General features: G+C 51.2%; 1 protein-coding gene across 1 annotated transcript; it reads right to left on the minus strand.

The window, feature by feature from the left end:
- Positions 1-2596: 2596 nt before the first annotated feature.
- On the minus strand, positions 2597-17132 carry DRD4 (dopamine receptor D4). The gene is made up of 4 exons (XM_032996455.2): positions 16577-17132; positions 4442-4554; positions 3499-4046; positions 2597-2876 (listed from the first exon to the last, which is right to left on the minus strand). Exons 1-4 carry the CDS (start codon positions 16832-16834, stop codon positions 2674-2676), a joined length of 1122 nt encoding a protein of 373 aa, XP_032852346.2. The 5' UTR covers positions 16835-17132; the 3' UTR covers positions 2597-2673.
- Between the last annotated feature and the right edge of the window lie 490 nt (positions 17133-17622).

The raw sequence follows: 17622 nt of genomic DNA on the forward strand, positions 1-17622 counted from the left end.
CTCAGCGCAGGTCAGTGGCAGCTGCTGAATGTCCCTTTCTGGCTTTTACTGGAGACGTTCTTCCTGCTAAATGTGGAGCTTAGTGGGCAGAGGGGGCGGCGCCACTGACAGGCCTGTTGAGGGTGAGGAACTGGCGTTGGCAGAGGGAAGGCAGCACCATGCCAGCCCCCTCCCAAGGAAACCGTTCTCTGCTGGAGAGCCTGGCACAAGCTGAAGCAGGAGGGGAACAGAAACTACCCCTGTAAAACTCCTGGGAAGGAAAGAACAGGCAGTTGCCTTAGGTCCCCATAGCAAAATGCTCAGTCCTGCTTCCCAGAGCAATACTGCAGTATTTGTGATTGTTTCATCTCACACTGTTAAATTACAATTGCCTGTTTTCTAAAGCTTAAAGACAATTAGTTAATTGAAAAGAAAGTCTTAATTGAGCCTGCAGTAATATAGCTTATTTTCTTGCCTCTGTCTATTGCCCATTAAGGTTCTGACTAACCAGAGCAGCACAGAATGTCGAGCACCACGCTGCCGTTGGGCTGCAGCGCCCGGTTGTTCCCAGCGCCTGCACCGAGCTCTCGGCCCGGCAGCGCCGCGGTGGAGGTCGGCACCAGAGCCGCGCACTGGCCCTTCAGCCCCCGGCCGGGCAGCAAACTGCTGCTGCTGCTGCTTCCAGCCGAGCCCCCGCAGCGCGGGCGGCTCTGAGCAGAGGTGCTGGTTTGGAGGAGGCTGCCGAGTCGCGGTCTGGTGACGCTGGATGAGTTGCTCCTCAAATAAAGGAGGGCGACAGCAGCGTCCCGCACTGACGTGGCACCTTCGGAGTGCTAAAGCTGTGCTTTCAACATCAGACTTTCTGCTGGGAAGCATTTCTGTTGCTTCACCCCTTTGGTTCACCTCGTGTGCGCCCCAGAGAACCGGCCCCACATGGTGCTGTGGGGCTGCGCAGCCAAGCGCGGTGACGGGGTGAGCTGAGGGCCCGGGGGCTCAGGCGTGCCAGGTCCCCGGCAGCAACTCACACAGACAGAGGCCTCCACGTCCTCACACGATAACCTGGGGCTGAGTATTGCTGGGCCTTGGTGACTCTGAACTTCGGCTTTACTGCACCTTTTAAGGGAAAAAAATTTTGGAAGAGAGTGGGGCAACTTTCATAAATGAAAAAAAATGTAGGTGAGAGTCATCTATAATTAACGCTCTCCGGGAGCTTCCCGTAGGAGTGCTGGGCTCTGGGGCAGCTGTGCCCCAGCACAGTGGCAACTACAGAACTCCAAAATTTACACTGCAATCAGTGTGGGAATTTAATATGTTTATTTGTTGATGATAACTTGATGGAGCAATTGTTATGCTTAGACAAAGAAAAGCTTCAGCCCTCCCCGCAGTACTTTTTCCCTTTTGTTTCTAAGCAAACAAATTACCCCTTGGAAAGCAACACCCCTAGACAAAAATTACTACTCAGAAGATTGCTGTTTTGCACAATAATCATGTTCTTCCCTCCTGAGCCTCAGAGGACAGCATCAGCTGCTCCCTCTGGCTACGCCTGGTGTCACTGTGTGCAGGTTTCCCGGAGGCAGGCAGGCCCTTTCCCCGCAGTCACTTTCGCTTCCTCCAGGTCTTGACCAAATTTGGGGTTTCTCAGCCCAGCTGCCTTCCTGCCCCAGGAGCATAAGGAATTCTGGACAGGGCCGCTTTAGGTGTTTTGTTTTGTTTTTGTTTTTTTGTTTTTTTTTTTTTTTTTTTTTTTTTTTTGTAGGATCTTAACATCCCCTTGTTAAACATGAGTAAAATCAGTCTTTGGATTTAAAATTATCAAGGGCAAGGGGAAAGGAGGCTGCACTGATACATACACCCTCATCTGGCCTGTGAACATCTGGGCCCTGACCTTCACAGCCTTTTCCTTGCAGCCTCCTGTCCCCCCCAGCCCCACCGCTGCCACCCCAGCAGGCAGAAGAGGCCAGGGGGGCCCTGGGCCTGGACAGCCAGGCTTGTGAGTAACATGATGCAAAAAAAAAAAAAAAACAAAGAAAAAACCCCACCCAAAAACTCCAAACATACAATTTATGATCCTCCTCAATCTGTGCCAGGCTAAAGCTTTGCCTGGAGCCACTTCTAAACTGACCTGGGCTGAGGGGGGGTAAGTTCCTGCACCCACGGGGCCGCAGAGGCAGCCCAGGGAGCCTCTGGCTGTGCCCCGCGGTGCCTCAGCAGGGCTCGGTTTGCTCCGCACTCACCTCCTGGGTTCGGCCTCACCATTTGCATCCTGCAGCACTGGTGGCACCGGGCTGGTGCCCAGCGGGGCAGCAGTAGGGGAGGGAGGGCCCCTCCAGGACCGCTCCAGGGACAGGGTAGGGCTGCACCTCGGGGGGCTGGAGCCGCTGCAAGCTCCCGCGCTCCTGGGTGTTGTACTGTGCTCAGGGACAGCGGTGAGAGGCCCCACCACATCCCCCAGAGCAAGAGCTGAGCTGAGCACTGTCCCTGCTGGCGTGGGGCAGCTCTTGCTGCTTATGTCAAGTGCTAAAACAGCGGCTACGCCTGCACTTTCCCACCGGGAGAGTAACCCCTGGTACTCACCTGTAACTCCTCCTTCCCTCCTCCCCAACAAGAACAGCAGACCTTAGGCAGAAATAGATCTTTAATGAACTATACAAAAAATAGCCTGGTCCAACCTCGTCCCCTCCTGTTGCAGTGGGCTCAGCAGAAGAGGTGCAAGACTTTGCGGAAGAAGTTCCTGAACTCCGTGTTGAAAACGGTGTAAATGATGGGGTTGAGAGCACTGTTGACGTAACCCAGCCACGTGACAGTGCTGGTGACTTGGGTGGGAATGGTGCAGGACTTGCAGAGAGCCCTGGTAATGTGGACCACAAAAAAAGGCGTCCAGCAGAAGAGGAAAGCACCTGCCAGAAGGACAGTATGGAGAGAAAGGGATGTGAATGTTAAAAAGGGTTTAATTTAACAAACACAAGAGTGGAGACAGCTCAGTGCTTAGGGAAAGCAGATGTGCTGATACCTAGCGCGGGGCTTGCGCCCAGACAAGATATTTCGGATGTCTTTCTCATCCTAAATGCTGATGAAGAAAAGTCTAAGTCAGGTATTAGTTTTGGATTCGCATTTAAGATCTCAGGAGGCTTACCCTGAAGGAGGGGTTGGGGCATAAACCCTGTACACTCATTTTTTCCCAAGGGTGATGGTTGCCGCCACTACTCTGGCTCAAGAGGATACAGAGATTTTCACTGGATAAACCCCCTCGCAACAGAGATGGGCACAGCGGGTCATAAGCCACAACCAGGCTGTTCCACAGGAACACGGGGGGGTGGGTGGCTGTTAAAACGAGGGGGAGGCGGCTCTTCTCCCCCTCACCCCCTCTGCAAGGAGAAAGCCTGGCTCAGCACAACAGCTCTCCTCGCTGCCCCAGCAGCCCTGCCTGGGGAGGGGGGGGTCACAAAGTGCATCCTCGCTTCACCAGGCCCCCCCAGGCTGGACAAGCCAGCAGCCCCTGCCTCACCGCCTGCTACTCACCGACGACGACAGGCAGCACCCGCATGGCCTTCCGCTCCCGGCCGGTGATCTTGGCGCGCTTCCGCCTGTGTCCTGGGTGGGGGTACTTGAGGTGTGGGTAGGAGACAGTCTGGATCCCATTGTTCAGCCCGCAGTCCCCAGGCTGGTCAGAGCGGGCATAAGGGTTGCCCTCCTCGGGCTCCAGGCCGCTCTGCTCCCTCTCGATGAAGGCTGAGGGGCGATACAGCTTCCTGTTGGCCCCGTAGATGCTGCCCCTCAGCTTGGCCTTCCTGGCTTCTTCCCAGCGCTTGAGTCCTTGGAACATGGCGCAGTACAGCACCAGCATGACGGGGCAAGGGATGAAGAAGGAGCAGATGGAGGAGTACACGATGTAGTTGTCATCCTCCAGCTGACACAAGCTGGGGTCCCGGTTTGGGACATTGTTGAGGCCAAATATGACTGGGGATGCTACAGCAAAGGCAAATATCCAGGTGGTGGATATAAGGATCAACTGCCGCAGGTCGATTTGTCGCCGGTTGTAGTTCAGTGGGATTGAAACGGCGATAAACCTGCCAACACAGGCCCCGGGTCAGTCCGTCCCAGTATGGTGGTGTCACCACTGGTGACATAAGCGAGTGGTCCTAAAGCTGCATCTCACTGTCCTTCCTCCCTATTAATTTACTTATGTAGCCAAGGCCCGGGCTGCAACCAGTGTCCCCCCTCAGAAGAACAGCCAAAGGGACAGCTCTGGCCTCGTCACACAGCTCTGCTTTCAGCTTGGCCCCCCCCAGGGGCACTGACGGGTCCCAGAGCTGGTGGTGGGGCAGAACACCCTCCCCAGGGGAGGGCAGGAGCCAGCCTTCCCCGCACTGGAGCCTTGGGAGGGCGTGTGTGGGAGCAGCTCGATGTCAGGACACAGTGCTCCTTCCTCTGGTGTGAGGAGGAGGAGGAGGAAGGCACTTACCGATCCACACTGATAGCACAGAGGTTGAAGATGGAGGCCGTGCACAGCATCACGTCCATGGTCATCAGGGCATCGCACAGAACAGTGCTGAGGGACCACACACCTCCCTGGAACTGAAAAGATCCCCAGGGTCAGCAGATGCCACATCCCACTGCCTTTAAAATGACATGGAACAACGCCCTGGTGCCTCACCAACTCATGTTTTGCTGCAAACGAGCAGCACAAGGGGTTCAGCCCCACGCCAGAGCTCGCAGCTCAGAGGATTGAGCCCGCAGACTGCCAGCACTGCCACGCGAGTCGTGCTGGGCAGAACAAGGGACACAGGGCAGCCCGCTGCCTTGAGTTAGTGCTGGGTGACAGCCTGCAGACTCAAAACCCCCAAACTCAAACTCACTACCCCAAAAATCTCCCCAGCAGCACAGGGCTAAGCATTCACTGCACAGCATCGAGGTCCCTGAGGAAGCAGGGAGAGGCTCTTCAGTAAGTGACAGAGCACCAAGCTCCTCTTCCGTTTTTCACATCCCAACTGGACAGCCCTGCTTGCAGAGGACACGAGTAGTTCTGTGTGTTACAGCCTGTTCTGCCACACTAAGCACAAGGCCAACCTCGAAACTATGTTCAAGCTGGGCAGATAGAATCTCTCATTCGCTCTCTCCACAACTGCAGGTACCCAGGGCAAAGCAGAAGTGCTGCCAGTGAGAGGACCTGACCAGACATGTCATTGGTCTGTATTACTTGGAAGTGTTGACTCTGCTATACAAAAGATACCACTCTACAACAACAACAACAAAAATCTATGCTACCACATCCCAAATAATCCCCAGAAAAAAAACAAAGCCAGAAAATGCCCACAGGTTTGTGGTTTATCAACACCAGCTTGCGCAACAGGAATGTTTGCTGAGCAGTGTGCTGTGAACCGGCTGTTGGGAAATGGGAATGGAATGAAGAGTTCAAGGAGCACAGAAATAAGTCAGGATTCATTAAACCCTTCCTCAGCACATGGCTTCAGTTGCTTGACCAGAGTGTCTTGCATCTAAAGTGATAAACAGTGTCAGCTTCCCTTCCTCACACCAGGACACCTGCCTCTAGAACAAGACTAGAATTTTCATAAAAATTCTAATTTTAGTACAACAAGAGGGTGCCTTTTGTGCCTTTTTGCTTTTCCCTGACAGGAAAAGAGGGGCTCAATCAAAGCCCTGCCCAGCTCGAGCTGAACCCCTCCGTCCTTGTTTAGCAGGTGAGAGGGAGGAAGGCTCCCTTGTTCCCCCCATGTCAGACTCAAAACTCTGCCACCCCACCCCACTGCGTGAGGTCTGCAAGCACCGACTCCAAATTAAATTCTTGTAAAAGCCCCTCAGGTCCGGGCACAAACAGCCAAGCCTCTGGTGTCTGTTGTAACGATGTCTCAGGCCTGCGTGCTGCTTCTGTGAGGAGCAGGGCACAAGGCAGTAGTGCCAGCAGGGAACAGGGAGAGGGTCTCAGCAAGAAATAGGATGAGCTCAGCAGGAAACGCACACGCACTCCTGAGGGTCTTTTTTTTTTTTTTTCAGAACGGAGCAGGTATTTCACATGCCAGGGAAAGAATCCTCCTCCCTGGAAGACAATCCCTGGTCAGACAAATTGTATTTTGCGATGGTGCTGTTTCTCCTCAGCATCACCTAACAGTAAAGCTAAAGGTACTTCCCGACCTGAAGCTGATCTCGCACCCCCGCGACTGGCACATCCGCTCCTGGGGCAGTGGAGCACCTTCGTGCAGGGGTGGGCTTCAGGGGGGTCACAAGAGGCTGCTTACACGTTTGCTACAGGCACCATCAGACTTTCTGATTTTCAGCCAGGTCATTTCTCAGCCAGCAGCACAGACACTTTGCACAGCTGAGGTCAGAAAGACGGCCAGCAATGGCTTAAACCAGCACAGCCACCAAAAACCACTTGCAGAAGTTTGTTCCGGCCACACGCTTGTCTCTCCCAGTTGTTAAACCAGCCAATTGTTTCAGCATTAAAGTGCTTTTTAGGCTGATGCAGAAGCATCAGCTCAAGCCTGTTCCTGCTCCGTGCCCACATGCTGTTATTCCCAGGAGCTTGTTCAGCGCGGGCAGAGACCTGCCAACGCGCTTGCACCCGCGCGGGCAAACCAGGAGGGCTCCCTGGGCTGCTCCTGCTACAGCTGCAGAGAGTTTTTCCTCCTGGTTTGTGACTGCCAGGCAAACTGCCATCCCTTGGTCCCTCTGCAGGGAGAGGGGAGGTGAAGAGCCAAACCCCAGGTCCAACATGCCGTCCAAACAGGGATGATTTTAGCATGAAAACAAAGGGGTCAGCAGCAACAGCCGCTTGTCATGGGCGACTCACAGGGGTTTTACTTGCAGCTTGCAGATCTGTTCTCTCCCACACTAATGCTTAGCCAGTCACCTACTGTAGATATACTACATACACACATATATATGGTTTTTTCTTTAGCTTGTACTCCTTCACAGTCCTAGTAACACAATTATATTTCTATGTAATATATGTATATTTATAAATTAGATTTAAAGTTATTGTATTTGCTATTAAAGATTAGATTGTATACAAATAAATATAAATTACAAATTCCCCAGGGAATATGTAAAATATCAAGCACTATATACACTCTATTATAAAAATATATATTAAATATAATAAATATTAGTACAATATATATTATTATATGTAGTCCCTATATTTTACTGTATTCTTCTATATAATACGCTATATAAAAATTAACTTTATATATAAATATCTATAAGTTCCAGGGACTTTCTTCTATTTTATGTATATTTTTATCAATTTTATTAATTTATTAGTATTATACTGTGCATTAATATATAACAATATAATATAGAACATGTAAAAATAATGACTATATTATATATCCTAGATTATGGTAATATGTAGTAAAATATGTAAGACAGACATAATATATTATTAGATACTATAGATTCATATTTACGAAATAGAACATAGAATCACAGAATCCCAGGCTGGAAGGGACCTCAAGGACAATCTGGTCCAACCTTTCTGGCACAAGCCCAGTCTAGACAAGCTGGCCCAGCCCCATGTCTGTCTGAATCGTGAAAGTGTCCAGTGTTGGGGAACCCACCACTTCCCTGGGGAGATTATTCCAGTGGCTGATTGTTCTCGCTGTGAAACATTTCCCTCTTGTGCTGAATCAGAATCTCCCCAGGAGTAACTTGCACCCCATTACCCCTCATCATTTCCACGACACTCCTCGCACAAAGGGAGTCCCTTTCTTCTTTGCAGCCACCCTTCGAACACTGGAACATGGGGATAAGGTCTCCTCAGAGCCTTCTCTCCCCAAGGCTGATACTGTACATGTCAATACAAAACCAGCTGTGCTCAGGGTCCCCAGCTGGCCTGGGAGCATCTGGGGGGGCTGTGCTCGCCCCCCGGGCAGGCACAACCACCAGGCTGAGGAGCACGACCTCCACCATCACATTCCTGCCTTAGATCCGTAATAAACACTCTGGTACCAGAAAAGTATTGACCAACCTGGAGAGGCAGTTAAGAAATGAGAGTGGGGAGCCAAAAAAAGCAATTCAGCACCTTAGGAGAGTAGGGGAAATGCCGGTCACCTGGCACGGGGACAGCGGAGCAGGGCCAAGGGTGTGGAGAGGAGTTCAACCCATGTGCCAGCGCAGAGAGGAGTGATGGGATGAAGCCAGGAAGAAAAATGGTTAGACCATCGCTGTATTTGGTTCTAAAAGTGGACAAGTAGGGAAAAGGGCTTTAGTTTAGCCTAAGTCACCTAGGGGAGCAGGTGTCAGCCCCCTGCACTCACAGCCAGATAACACGACCGAGGCTGAGGAGCAGGGTGGAGGCAGGTCCCCGCCGGAGCTGCAGCCATGCCCAGCCCCGCTCCCCGGGGCCCTCGGGCTGCGCCTGGCACTGCCGCTCTCCCATCGCTCTCCGAAGCAAACCCACAGTAACAGCCAGCACTCCGCGAGTCTGACTTAGCTGGCCTTGTGCATGGTTCAGGAAGGGGGTATAGACTGGCTCACCTATAGATGCCACACAGTAAGTTCTGGGTTTATTCATCCCAGCACACAAAATGGAGCCATGGGGTAACGCGCTCCACATAACACTGGGCGGGGGCAGAGACCCCTGCCAGGGTCCGGGGGCAGGCAGCTCTGCAAGGATTAATATCAGGCAGCAATGATGTCATGCACGGGATTATGATTAGTGAAGCTGTAAAGCCAAAGTAGACTCTAAAGAAACTGTTTGGCTATTTTTATACAGCCATCTCCTTGAGAAGTAGCCCAAACCTCCAGGGGAGGGCTGGATTCAGACCAGAATGCTTCATTCAGCCTTTCCACCAGCCCAGGTCAGCCACCCTAAAGTGAAATTGGGAGCTCAATCAGAAATAAGCCTCACATTTTTGCCAAGCTCACTGGGATCCTGACAAACTCAGTTCGGATTAGGAGAGAGAAAATGTGATTCTGGGCTACAGTTTTCAAAACCTGTTTGTGACTTTGGGAAACTTGTTGCTTCTGAAATGGGACAAGAGCTCTCAGGCTGCAGCACCCCCAGAGGACACAGCCTTTGCTGTGAGATTCAAGCTGGGCACTCGGAGTGCTACAAACCCCCAAGATGCTGACTTTGGGAACAGTGCTGGGAGGGGACCTCCTGTTATAGCACGTTTCTTGCCTGCCCACTTTAGCAAAATGCACCAAGAGCGCTCTGATGGGCGAGTGACTTTGGATTAGAGGCATAGCTGGCTTTGCTGGGTCATGTGTTTAAGTGGTGCCTAATTACAGGAGGCTGCAGATTAGCCCATGCAGGTACAGTGTAAAGCCTTAGGGATCATAAACAGCTCAAGCCGCCTTTAAGTGCTCCAGAGCAACTCCATTTTCATCAGCTTTTTCACATTCTCTGCTTTTTCAGCGGGAGGCGCCTTGCTTTCCTCCAGCAATGCACGACCAGTAGTGCTGCTGCTGAGAAGACACAGACAGCTGGCTGCACAGCAAAACAGACGCTCTATAGGCAAGCTGTCTCCCTTCACAAAATAAAAGAAAGCTGCAAATATAACACCACAGGCCAGCCTACCTGCTACAGATTTTCTAAGGCTGATGTCAAGCCTTACACACAGCTCTGGCGAGAATATAGTCTGAGCCTTAATTAGGTGATGTTAGGCATATTAACGAACCTCCAGGCATCACCTCTTGAAAGAAGATGGGAAACTGCGTGTGCGTGGCAGAGGGTCACGCTCTGCGCTTCGTGGCAGACAGGGAGGGTTTAGGGGAAGGCGGTAATGAGCTCCCCTCTGGCCGCAAGCCAGGCCCCTTTCAGAGCGGTTCCAGGTGCAGCCCAGCTGCTTTGTTTAACCAACCAAAGTTGGCAGCACCAGGAACCCCACATGCAGGCACTGCGGTCCCTTACAGGGTACCAGTGTCCCAGTGTCTCATGACAAATGGCACTTAGGTTCTGGATCAACCACTGTGTGCAGAGGAGGAACAAATCCAGTTGCTTCTTACAAAGAATACAAAGAGATTATAGAAAAGGTTTTCTAGGATGGTGGAAGATGGACTTGAAAACTCAAACACCCTTGCAGGCTGTTTTCCTAACACATTTTGATGTCCCTATTCTTAAGCACAGCCAATTTGTTAAAAAAAACAAAAAAAACAAACAAAAAAAAAAAAACAAAACAAAACAAAAAAAAAACAACCAACCAAACAAAAAACCTGCCCTCTTGCAAACAAGCCTAATGCCAGAAAAGCTCTTACACTACCAGTGCTCCTGAGGGCATGAGCCTGGACACAGCCAAAGGTTTTATTCTTATTCCCTACAATAACAACTCTTGCCTCAGCCATGCCACATGCTTCTGCACAGCACCACACCTTCATACCTGCCTCCCTTGCCAGCCTTGCAAACAGGCTCACTAAAAAGCAGAGTGCACAGTGATCCTTCAGTCTTTGGTGGCAATGGCATCTGAAATAAGACACCCAGGCAACAGCTGCCTGAAAGTGAATTAGGGGATGCCCAGCTGAATTCCCAGACAAGCACCTTCCTGCCCTCAGCGAGGCCACAGCCCAGGCGTGTAGCATGGAGAGACTGAAAGTGCTAATCCTAAGAGCCTAGGCCTGCTGAGCAGGCTATGACACCAATCACAAAAGTAGTAATCCTTTCAAGCGGGCAAAGTCCAGCATCAGAATCAAAGAATTGTCCAAATGCCCACAAAAAGCTGACTCTAGGCCTTTCTTCATGAGCCATGACAACTGCTACATTCTCCAGAAGACACAATGCAGTCTGCAAGGGGAGAGGAAAGGAGAAGGAAGCGGGAGGCAAGACAAAGGTGGCCTCATGTCTGGTTTAACATCCTTTCTTGACTTCAATCGTTGAGGTCAAGTTTTTTCAGAAATGAGGAGCAAGTCTGATCACCCACCCGAAACATTATGAGGGCCCACAATTCAAAGACACCTCCCCCCATCATTGTTCACTGAAAATAAAATCCTTAACACTGGTTATTGCTGGCCTGTTATCACCTCCCCAGTATTTTGTGCTGAGACTGAGTGGCTCAGGCATCAGTCAGGCCTAGAAGAACATCTCATTCCACTAAAGCTGTAAGATTCCAGGAAAGACTAATCTCAAATACTTCTACAAAAAGGATGACATAAGTTCAGAGAGCCACAGAAAATTTGGAGAGTAGAGGTCTGGTCTGTCATCACAAAAGCTGCATTACAGGCAGATGACATGCTGCGAAAAAGAGGTCTTTCTGTACCAGTGGTACTCTGACACTTGGAAAGTTTTCTGCAGAACAGCATCATCCCCACCAAGAAAACAGCTTGTGTAATTAGTACTGACTGCTCTGAGGATCTATGAGGCAGAGTGCCTGCTTGGAAAGACTCACCTTCCCTGACCTGTGGAAGGATTCAGGTAAACATGTACATCTGCTAGAACTGTTTCCTTTTTCTGGTAATCAATTACACAAATCTTAGTGGCAAAGATGCTTACATAACCATGCTGTGCATGGCTCCTGCCAGCAGCTTCCTGGATCAGACCCCTTCCACAGCTCAGGCCCTTGGCATGGATTATGCAGAGAGCTGATCAGAGGGACAGTTTGCAGAGCAAGGCAGGCAGGAGGTATGCTCTACAGCAGAGCAAGAATTGAAGTTGCTCAGCCTGGCATCTGCCCTAATTGCTGGGAATGCCTCCAGTTAATGAGAACTATATAAACTGTTGTGACTCCTGCCATTGTCACAGTCTCTGGGCAAAGGAAGCAGCTAAACACAAAGACTAGCCACACAGCTCCCTCCCTGCAAATGTCTAGTGGGCAAAGCCACTCAGAGCCTGATGATATTGTGGTACCTCCTCAGCACCTTGTAGCTCTGCTTTCTCATGTGTCTTCACTGTCAAAGGGGAATGATAACCCCCATTTTCAGTGCTATCAATGCTCCAGGCAGACTCTGGTATCTCTCCTAGCCTCTCTTCACACAAGCAGGGCTTTGCCCCTGGGGAATTATCCCAGACCCCTGGGAGTGCCCCAGGTCACCTCCTTCTCTGTTGCTTCCCATCACCCTTGCCTTACTGGTGCTGGATTGCTAGGAGAGCGCTTCACACTCATCAGAAAGACAAAGCCATGTGGAAGAGCAGCCTACCATCCCCATGGATTTTTACCTCTCCCTGTCTTACAGCTAAGAGCTGAGAGTCTCTAGTGATTTGGAAGATAAGTGCCTCCTGTGTATCAGGGCAGCCTGCTGTGTGGTAATTAACAACTGGCAAACACTAAAACACGCCTTTATTCCCTGTTTAACAAGTTCAGTGGAAAATGCTGGGCACATCTGCATCACCACGCTGTGATTTGCCACACGATTGCCTGTGTACATGCTGATAACTGCACATCGGTTCAGTTACCCCTGTGTAGTAGCTAACAGGAGAAATGGCAAACAGCACTAATCCACCTGCATCCAAACCAGCACTCCACACAGAATGAGGAATGATCAGGGTACAGAAGTTCATTTGGTTTTCTTTAAAGATGGTGTATTTCTGCAAAAGAGAAACTGGCTGTAAACACTGCCCTGCCAGGAATTCACTTCACGTCCGCACTCTCAGGAGCTGCTCAGTTTGGAAGCAGATGCTTTAAGCCAGTGGAAAGCTGATGTCTCTTCCCTTCCCATCCATAGGCTGCTTCTTGGTTACGTTAGGTTGTGGACGATCAGAACTGACAAATGACAGCTACATTTGGATTTATAGAAAACCAGCTTTGTAACATCAGTTTTAACACTCTTTTTCATTGAGGACCCACACATTAACTTAGGCTGCTAAGGTAGATAAATTTGACAGGACGAATTAGTGAGGAAAGAAATACAAGCTGGAGAACTCCCAACAATGCACAGTGAAAACTAAAGAGAGAGATTTAGGACAGGCCAGGACTTGGAGGGGAAAACACTCATCTCAGAGAAAGCTGGTCTGTGGGGAGAAGCAGTCTACAGGCTTTCCTGTGTGCCCAGACAGCCACATGGCTCCAGTTCAGTGGGAGATACTGATTTCCTACACTACTGGCTTATTTCCAAAGAAAATTCTCTCAGCCAAGGACTGTCCATTTTTATACTGGTTGAGCAAGCCTGATGCAGCAGGACCACAACTGGCCAGGAATAAACAGACACCATCTCCTGCTCACCCTCAGAAAGCCATCACACCCCCACAGTGCTTCTCCCATAAGCTGCACGGGCCCTCGAAGGCAGGGCTGGAGGAGGTTTTACATTAGATGGTCCCATTTCCCTGCCCTTCTGCCAATCTCCAGTTCCAGCCAAGAATGAAGTGACTGTGAAATGGTATGGAAAAGAAACTCTTGTGACCACACACACCAATTTCCCCCTTCCCTAAGCACCTGCTTTCAGCAATCCTCCAGCCCTGCACATCCAGACAAGGGACATCCAGAGAGAGCTGACAGATAATTTGGCTTCCTACAGCCAAGACCTCTGAATCCTCACCATGGACTAAGAGTCTAGCTGTGACAAAGATGCTGGCTCTCTCAAAAGTACAAAAGAAAAGTATGTGTCAACAAATGATGCTAACCCATCGGAATAAGCTTTCTTAACCACCAGAAATAAGAATCAAGATCAAGACTTTTCCCCCTGTGGTCTAGCTTCTGCGAACAGTAGCAAAGGATAAGTCACATCTCACAGGAAAGAATCCTGTCCCCACTGAAGCTTGTGAGAGATCTGTTGTTTTGTGGGGATGTCAGATGTCACCTCAAAAGTTAAATCCCTCCAGCTGTCTTCTGAAGCCCTGACTGGGAAGGATATTTCAAAAACCTAACATGAGAAGCCATCTCACAGGAAAAAAGCACAAGATAACCAAGCTTCCACTGAATGGAAGAAGTGGTCAGAGTTTATTGTTCTGTTCCTGCTAAACAAGAAGCAAAAAACCCCACCCTCTCAGCCAGTTTTCAAGTTTTCCAATAAGCCCTCAAAGTCTACCTTTACACTGTCAGGAGCTGTACTAAAGTTAAAACCAACCAGACAAAAAAAACCTGTGCAAGAATAAAGGTTGAACTGTACATTCAGGACTGTCCACGCCATGTTTTCAGTGGCTAAACACAATGGTGCAGAATGCAGTTTGAAATGAAGCTAGCTTTAAACAGCAGCAATCACTATGCTGTGTGCCCCCCATCTGAGCATCTGATTCTGATCTACAGGTTTTGCTTCTGCCTCCAAGAAGAGAAAAACAAACAACACAAAAATTCTGTCCCCTGGCAGCAACTCAATGTCTACTCTCTCTTTTCCTTAGCATATTTCAGAACAAAATGAGCTGCGAATCCCGCACCAACTTATAGGAGATTATGAAAAATGAATGTGGGAACTATATACTCTGAGCCCACAGAGGAACTTCCAGTTATGAAACTGGTTCTGCTTCAACACAAATAACAGCCTGAGCTGCCCAGCATTTCGAAAACCTGTGTGAGGAGGCTGCAAGTGCTGCACGGTGCTGCCTTTCTCCCCATACCTGTACAGTAGTTTCCATACCCACTCTGTGTGGGACTACTGAGTGGGAGGAGTGCTGATCCTGGTGCATGCACTTTTCACAGGGTCCCTTGTGCCTCTGAAATCCTGCCTTGTTGCAAGAGCCACAAAAGTTGGAGGGAAAGACAATTCTGTCATACACCAACTTCATTCGCTGTTGTTTAATATCCTGGGTGCAGAGACATGGAATAATTACACCACATAACTGATGCTTATGAACAGCTGTGGAAGCGAGCACACAAAGTACCATCATAGCTAAGGACAGGCTGGACAGCCCAGGTTTTTAATGTTCATACAGGGCTGAACACCCGTTGCCTGAGAGTCTGGAATTTGTAGGATGTCTGTGGTACCTAAGGAAAGCTCCACAATGCTGGTGCCCAATTGGAAGCATTTTCAGAGGTACCCCAGAGTATGTTAACCTGCATTTTGCATCTGCTAGCAAAACACAAGCCTGCAGGCTAGAGGAAACCACACTGGTGGGTGTGTCTGCCCACAGAATCGGAAACTGGAGGCATGAAGAGACAACAAAGAGCAAGGGAAGAAAGGGAGTCTCAATTAGCAAAAAGTAGCTGAGAAGAATGATGAAGACAGAGGCTTTTTAACCACCAAAACTGAGTTAAGGAGGGAAAATCAAAACAATAAAAAACAAACAGCACAGGTGGAAAGAGAAAGGGGAATCTAATGCTCCTGTTTTTCACTGGTTCTTACGGGTCCCCAGCTGAACCTGCCCCTCCAGAGAGGTCACAACGTCCTGCGAAATCCTAGGACCGAGCAGAGAGGCTAAAAGCATCCTAAGCTCTAATCCGCAGCCTGCCTTGCTTAAGAAAGTACAGGCCCATCCCAGTCAGGCGCCGAGTGGCAGCCCTGGCACGGGAGAGCAGGGGAGACGAGGAAGCTGGAACGCTGCTGGTACGCTCTTGTGGTATCCTTCAAGGATGGGAGCAGAGTTTGGTCTCACTCACGGGGACAGCCCCGGGCACTCCCTGAGGAAGCGCTTAAGCCACCCCCTTACAAATCGTGTGGTTATCAGAAAGTGTAAGGTCCATCTGACACCCTCCCACCCCTGGTCCCCAGACTACAGCTGGGGCTCTCACTGTGCCCAAGGTTGCACCCTGGCTCTCCCCACATCTGGAAAGAGGACTCCTCTTTCTTCCACACCACCAGCTACAGCAAGCACAGATGCAAGAAATCTGCTATTTTGGTCTGCAGGTGCTTTCATGCACCTGAGCCACTGGCTGGCACTAATGGGCAGGCTCAAGCAAGCCTCCTCATCCCAGTCCAACGAGTCCTCCTGCAGTCTCAAGGCATTATCAATCCCCTGGCAGCAAATATTTCTCTCTGTTGAGGCAAAGAGAGAGATTCAAAACCACTCAATCTCAGGAGCTCCTGTTTTTCTTTCCCTCAGCCTTCATACTCTTAGTGGTGAAAACCTGACCCAAAGTCCCCCCGAGGTGGCTCTCCGTGACCACCATCACACACAGGGTCAGGCACGTGTGAACCAGAGAACCTGTCAGGAGGAGCTACAGCAAGCTAACTAAAGCCAACTTGATGTAGGGCAATCAAATTCCATCTAGCTCCCTAAAAAGACAGCTTCCCCTACTCAACTCGACATGGAAAACTGTTTCTGAGCTAAAGATCTCCCTCATCACCAAAACCTGCTCACCTTACACCAGACAGAGCACAGCACAGGAGCTCTCTATCCCTTCCTAACCATTTGCTGATGGCAGCCTGGGCAATGTGCAATGCAAGGGCTGCCCGGAGCTGCTGACCCGGCCCGGGGCAGACACCCTGGGGCATCTCCACCCGATGCATTCAGGTCTCGGCAATCCCCCGGCAGAGCGACGGGGGAGCCCACGAAGTTGCCCCAAACCGGCTGCCGCTACCATCACTCGCTGTCCTGCAGCGGTGCCATGAGAGACTGAGGGAAAAGCCGCGGCGGCCGGAAAGCGGCACAAGCATCCCCGGAGCGGAGCGCCGGGGCTGAGCAGCGGCACTCCCATGCCGGAGGGATAGAGGTGGGGAACAAACCCGGCGAGGGGCTTTAACCCTCGACACTTGGTCTCTGGCCGGTCCCACCCCACAGCCCCAGTCACAAAAGCCACAACCCTCGGTCCCACCGGCGCGCCCTCCACCCGCTCACCTCGGAGTAGACGTAGAGGGGGAGGACAAGGAGGGCGAGCAGCAGGTCGGCGACGGCGAGGCTGACGATGAAGTAGTTGGTGGTGGTCTTCAGCGCCCGCTCCGTGCAGACGCTGAGGCACACCAGCCCGTTGCCGCCCACGATGAGCAGGATGAGGACGATGCCCAGCACCAGGGCGGCGATGTTGTGGCCGCCCGCCGGCAGCAGCGGGAGCGCGGTGCCGTTGCAGGGCACGGCCCCGGCGCTGCCGTTCCCCATGGCGCCGCGGCGCAGCCCCGGCAGCCCGGTGCATGGGAGCTCCCTCGCCGCGGCCGGCCCGGCTCGGCTCGGTTCGGCTTCCACCGCCGCCAGCCGCTCTCAGCCCCGCGGCGAGGCACCGGCGGCGGGCCGGCCGGCCCCAAACTTTCCGCGGAGCGGAGAGGAGGAGGAGCTGCCGTGAGACGGCTCCACCCGGCTCCAACTGGGTCACCAAGCGGCTTAGGGGGAGGCTCCCGGTGTCCCGGCCCCCACCCCGGCGAGTCGTGGCAGCTCGTCCAGCCCCCCTCGGGGGATGCTCTTCGTGGGACCAACCGCTGCTTGTCTTGCCGTGGTGAGTGCTGGCAGTCCGGGGCTTTACCGAACAATAACAACAACAAAAAGCCGGGGATTAACGCCTTGCCCTTCGCTGCCAGATTTGCCACAGCCTCCAGCGGAGGAGTCCCCTTCTCCCAGAATTAGGCTTCACGCTGCCTCTTGAGCAGGAGGAAGAGAGCAACTCTCCACCGACACAGCTAAAATTTCTTCTTTGATTAGCTAACCTACTCCAGGTGCAACAGCAACTGGTATTACCGATTTGGTGCTTCCCGCCCCAAAGCAGCGGTCAGTCACTCCCTGAGTGATAAAGAAACAACACAACATTTCCTTCAAAGCTAAAAGCGATGATAAAACCAAAAGACTTTGCAGTGGCATGTTTTAGGTTTGGTTTGTTTGTTGGGTTTTGTTTGTTTGTTTGTTTTTAAAATTGGGTTTATGTTTTGTTCTTTCACTTGAGCTTATGGTTTGCTTGA

The sequence above is a fragment of the Tyto alba genome, unplaced genomic scaffold (assembly GCF_018691265.1).
Source record: "Tyto alba isolate M040663 unplaced genomic scaffold, T.alba_DEE_v4.0 Super-Scaffold_8, whole genome shotgun sequence".
NCBI lineage: Eukaryota > Metazoa > Chordata > Aves > Strigiformes > Tytonidae > Tyto > Tyto alba.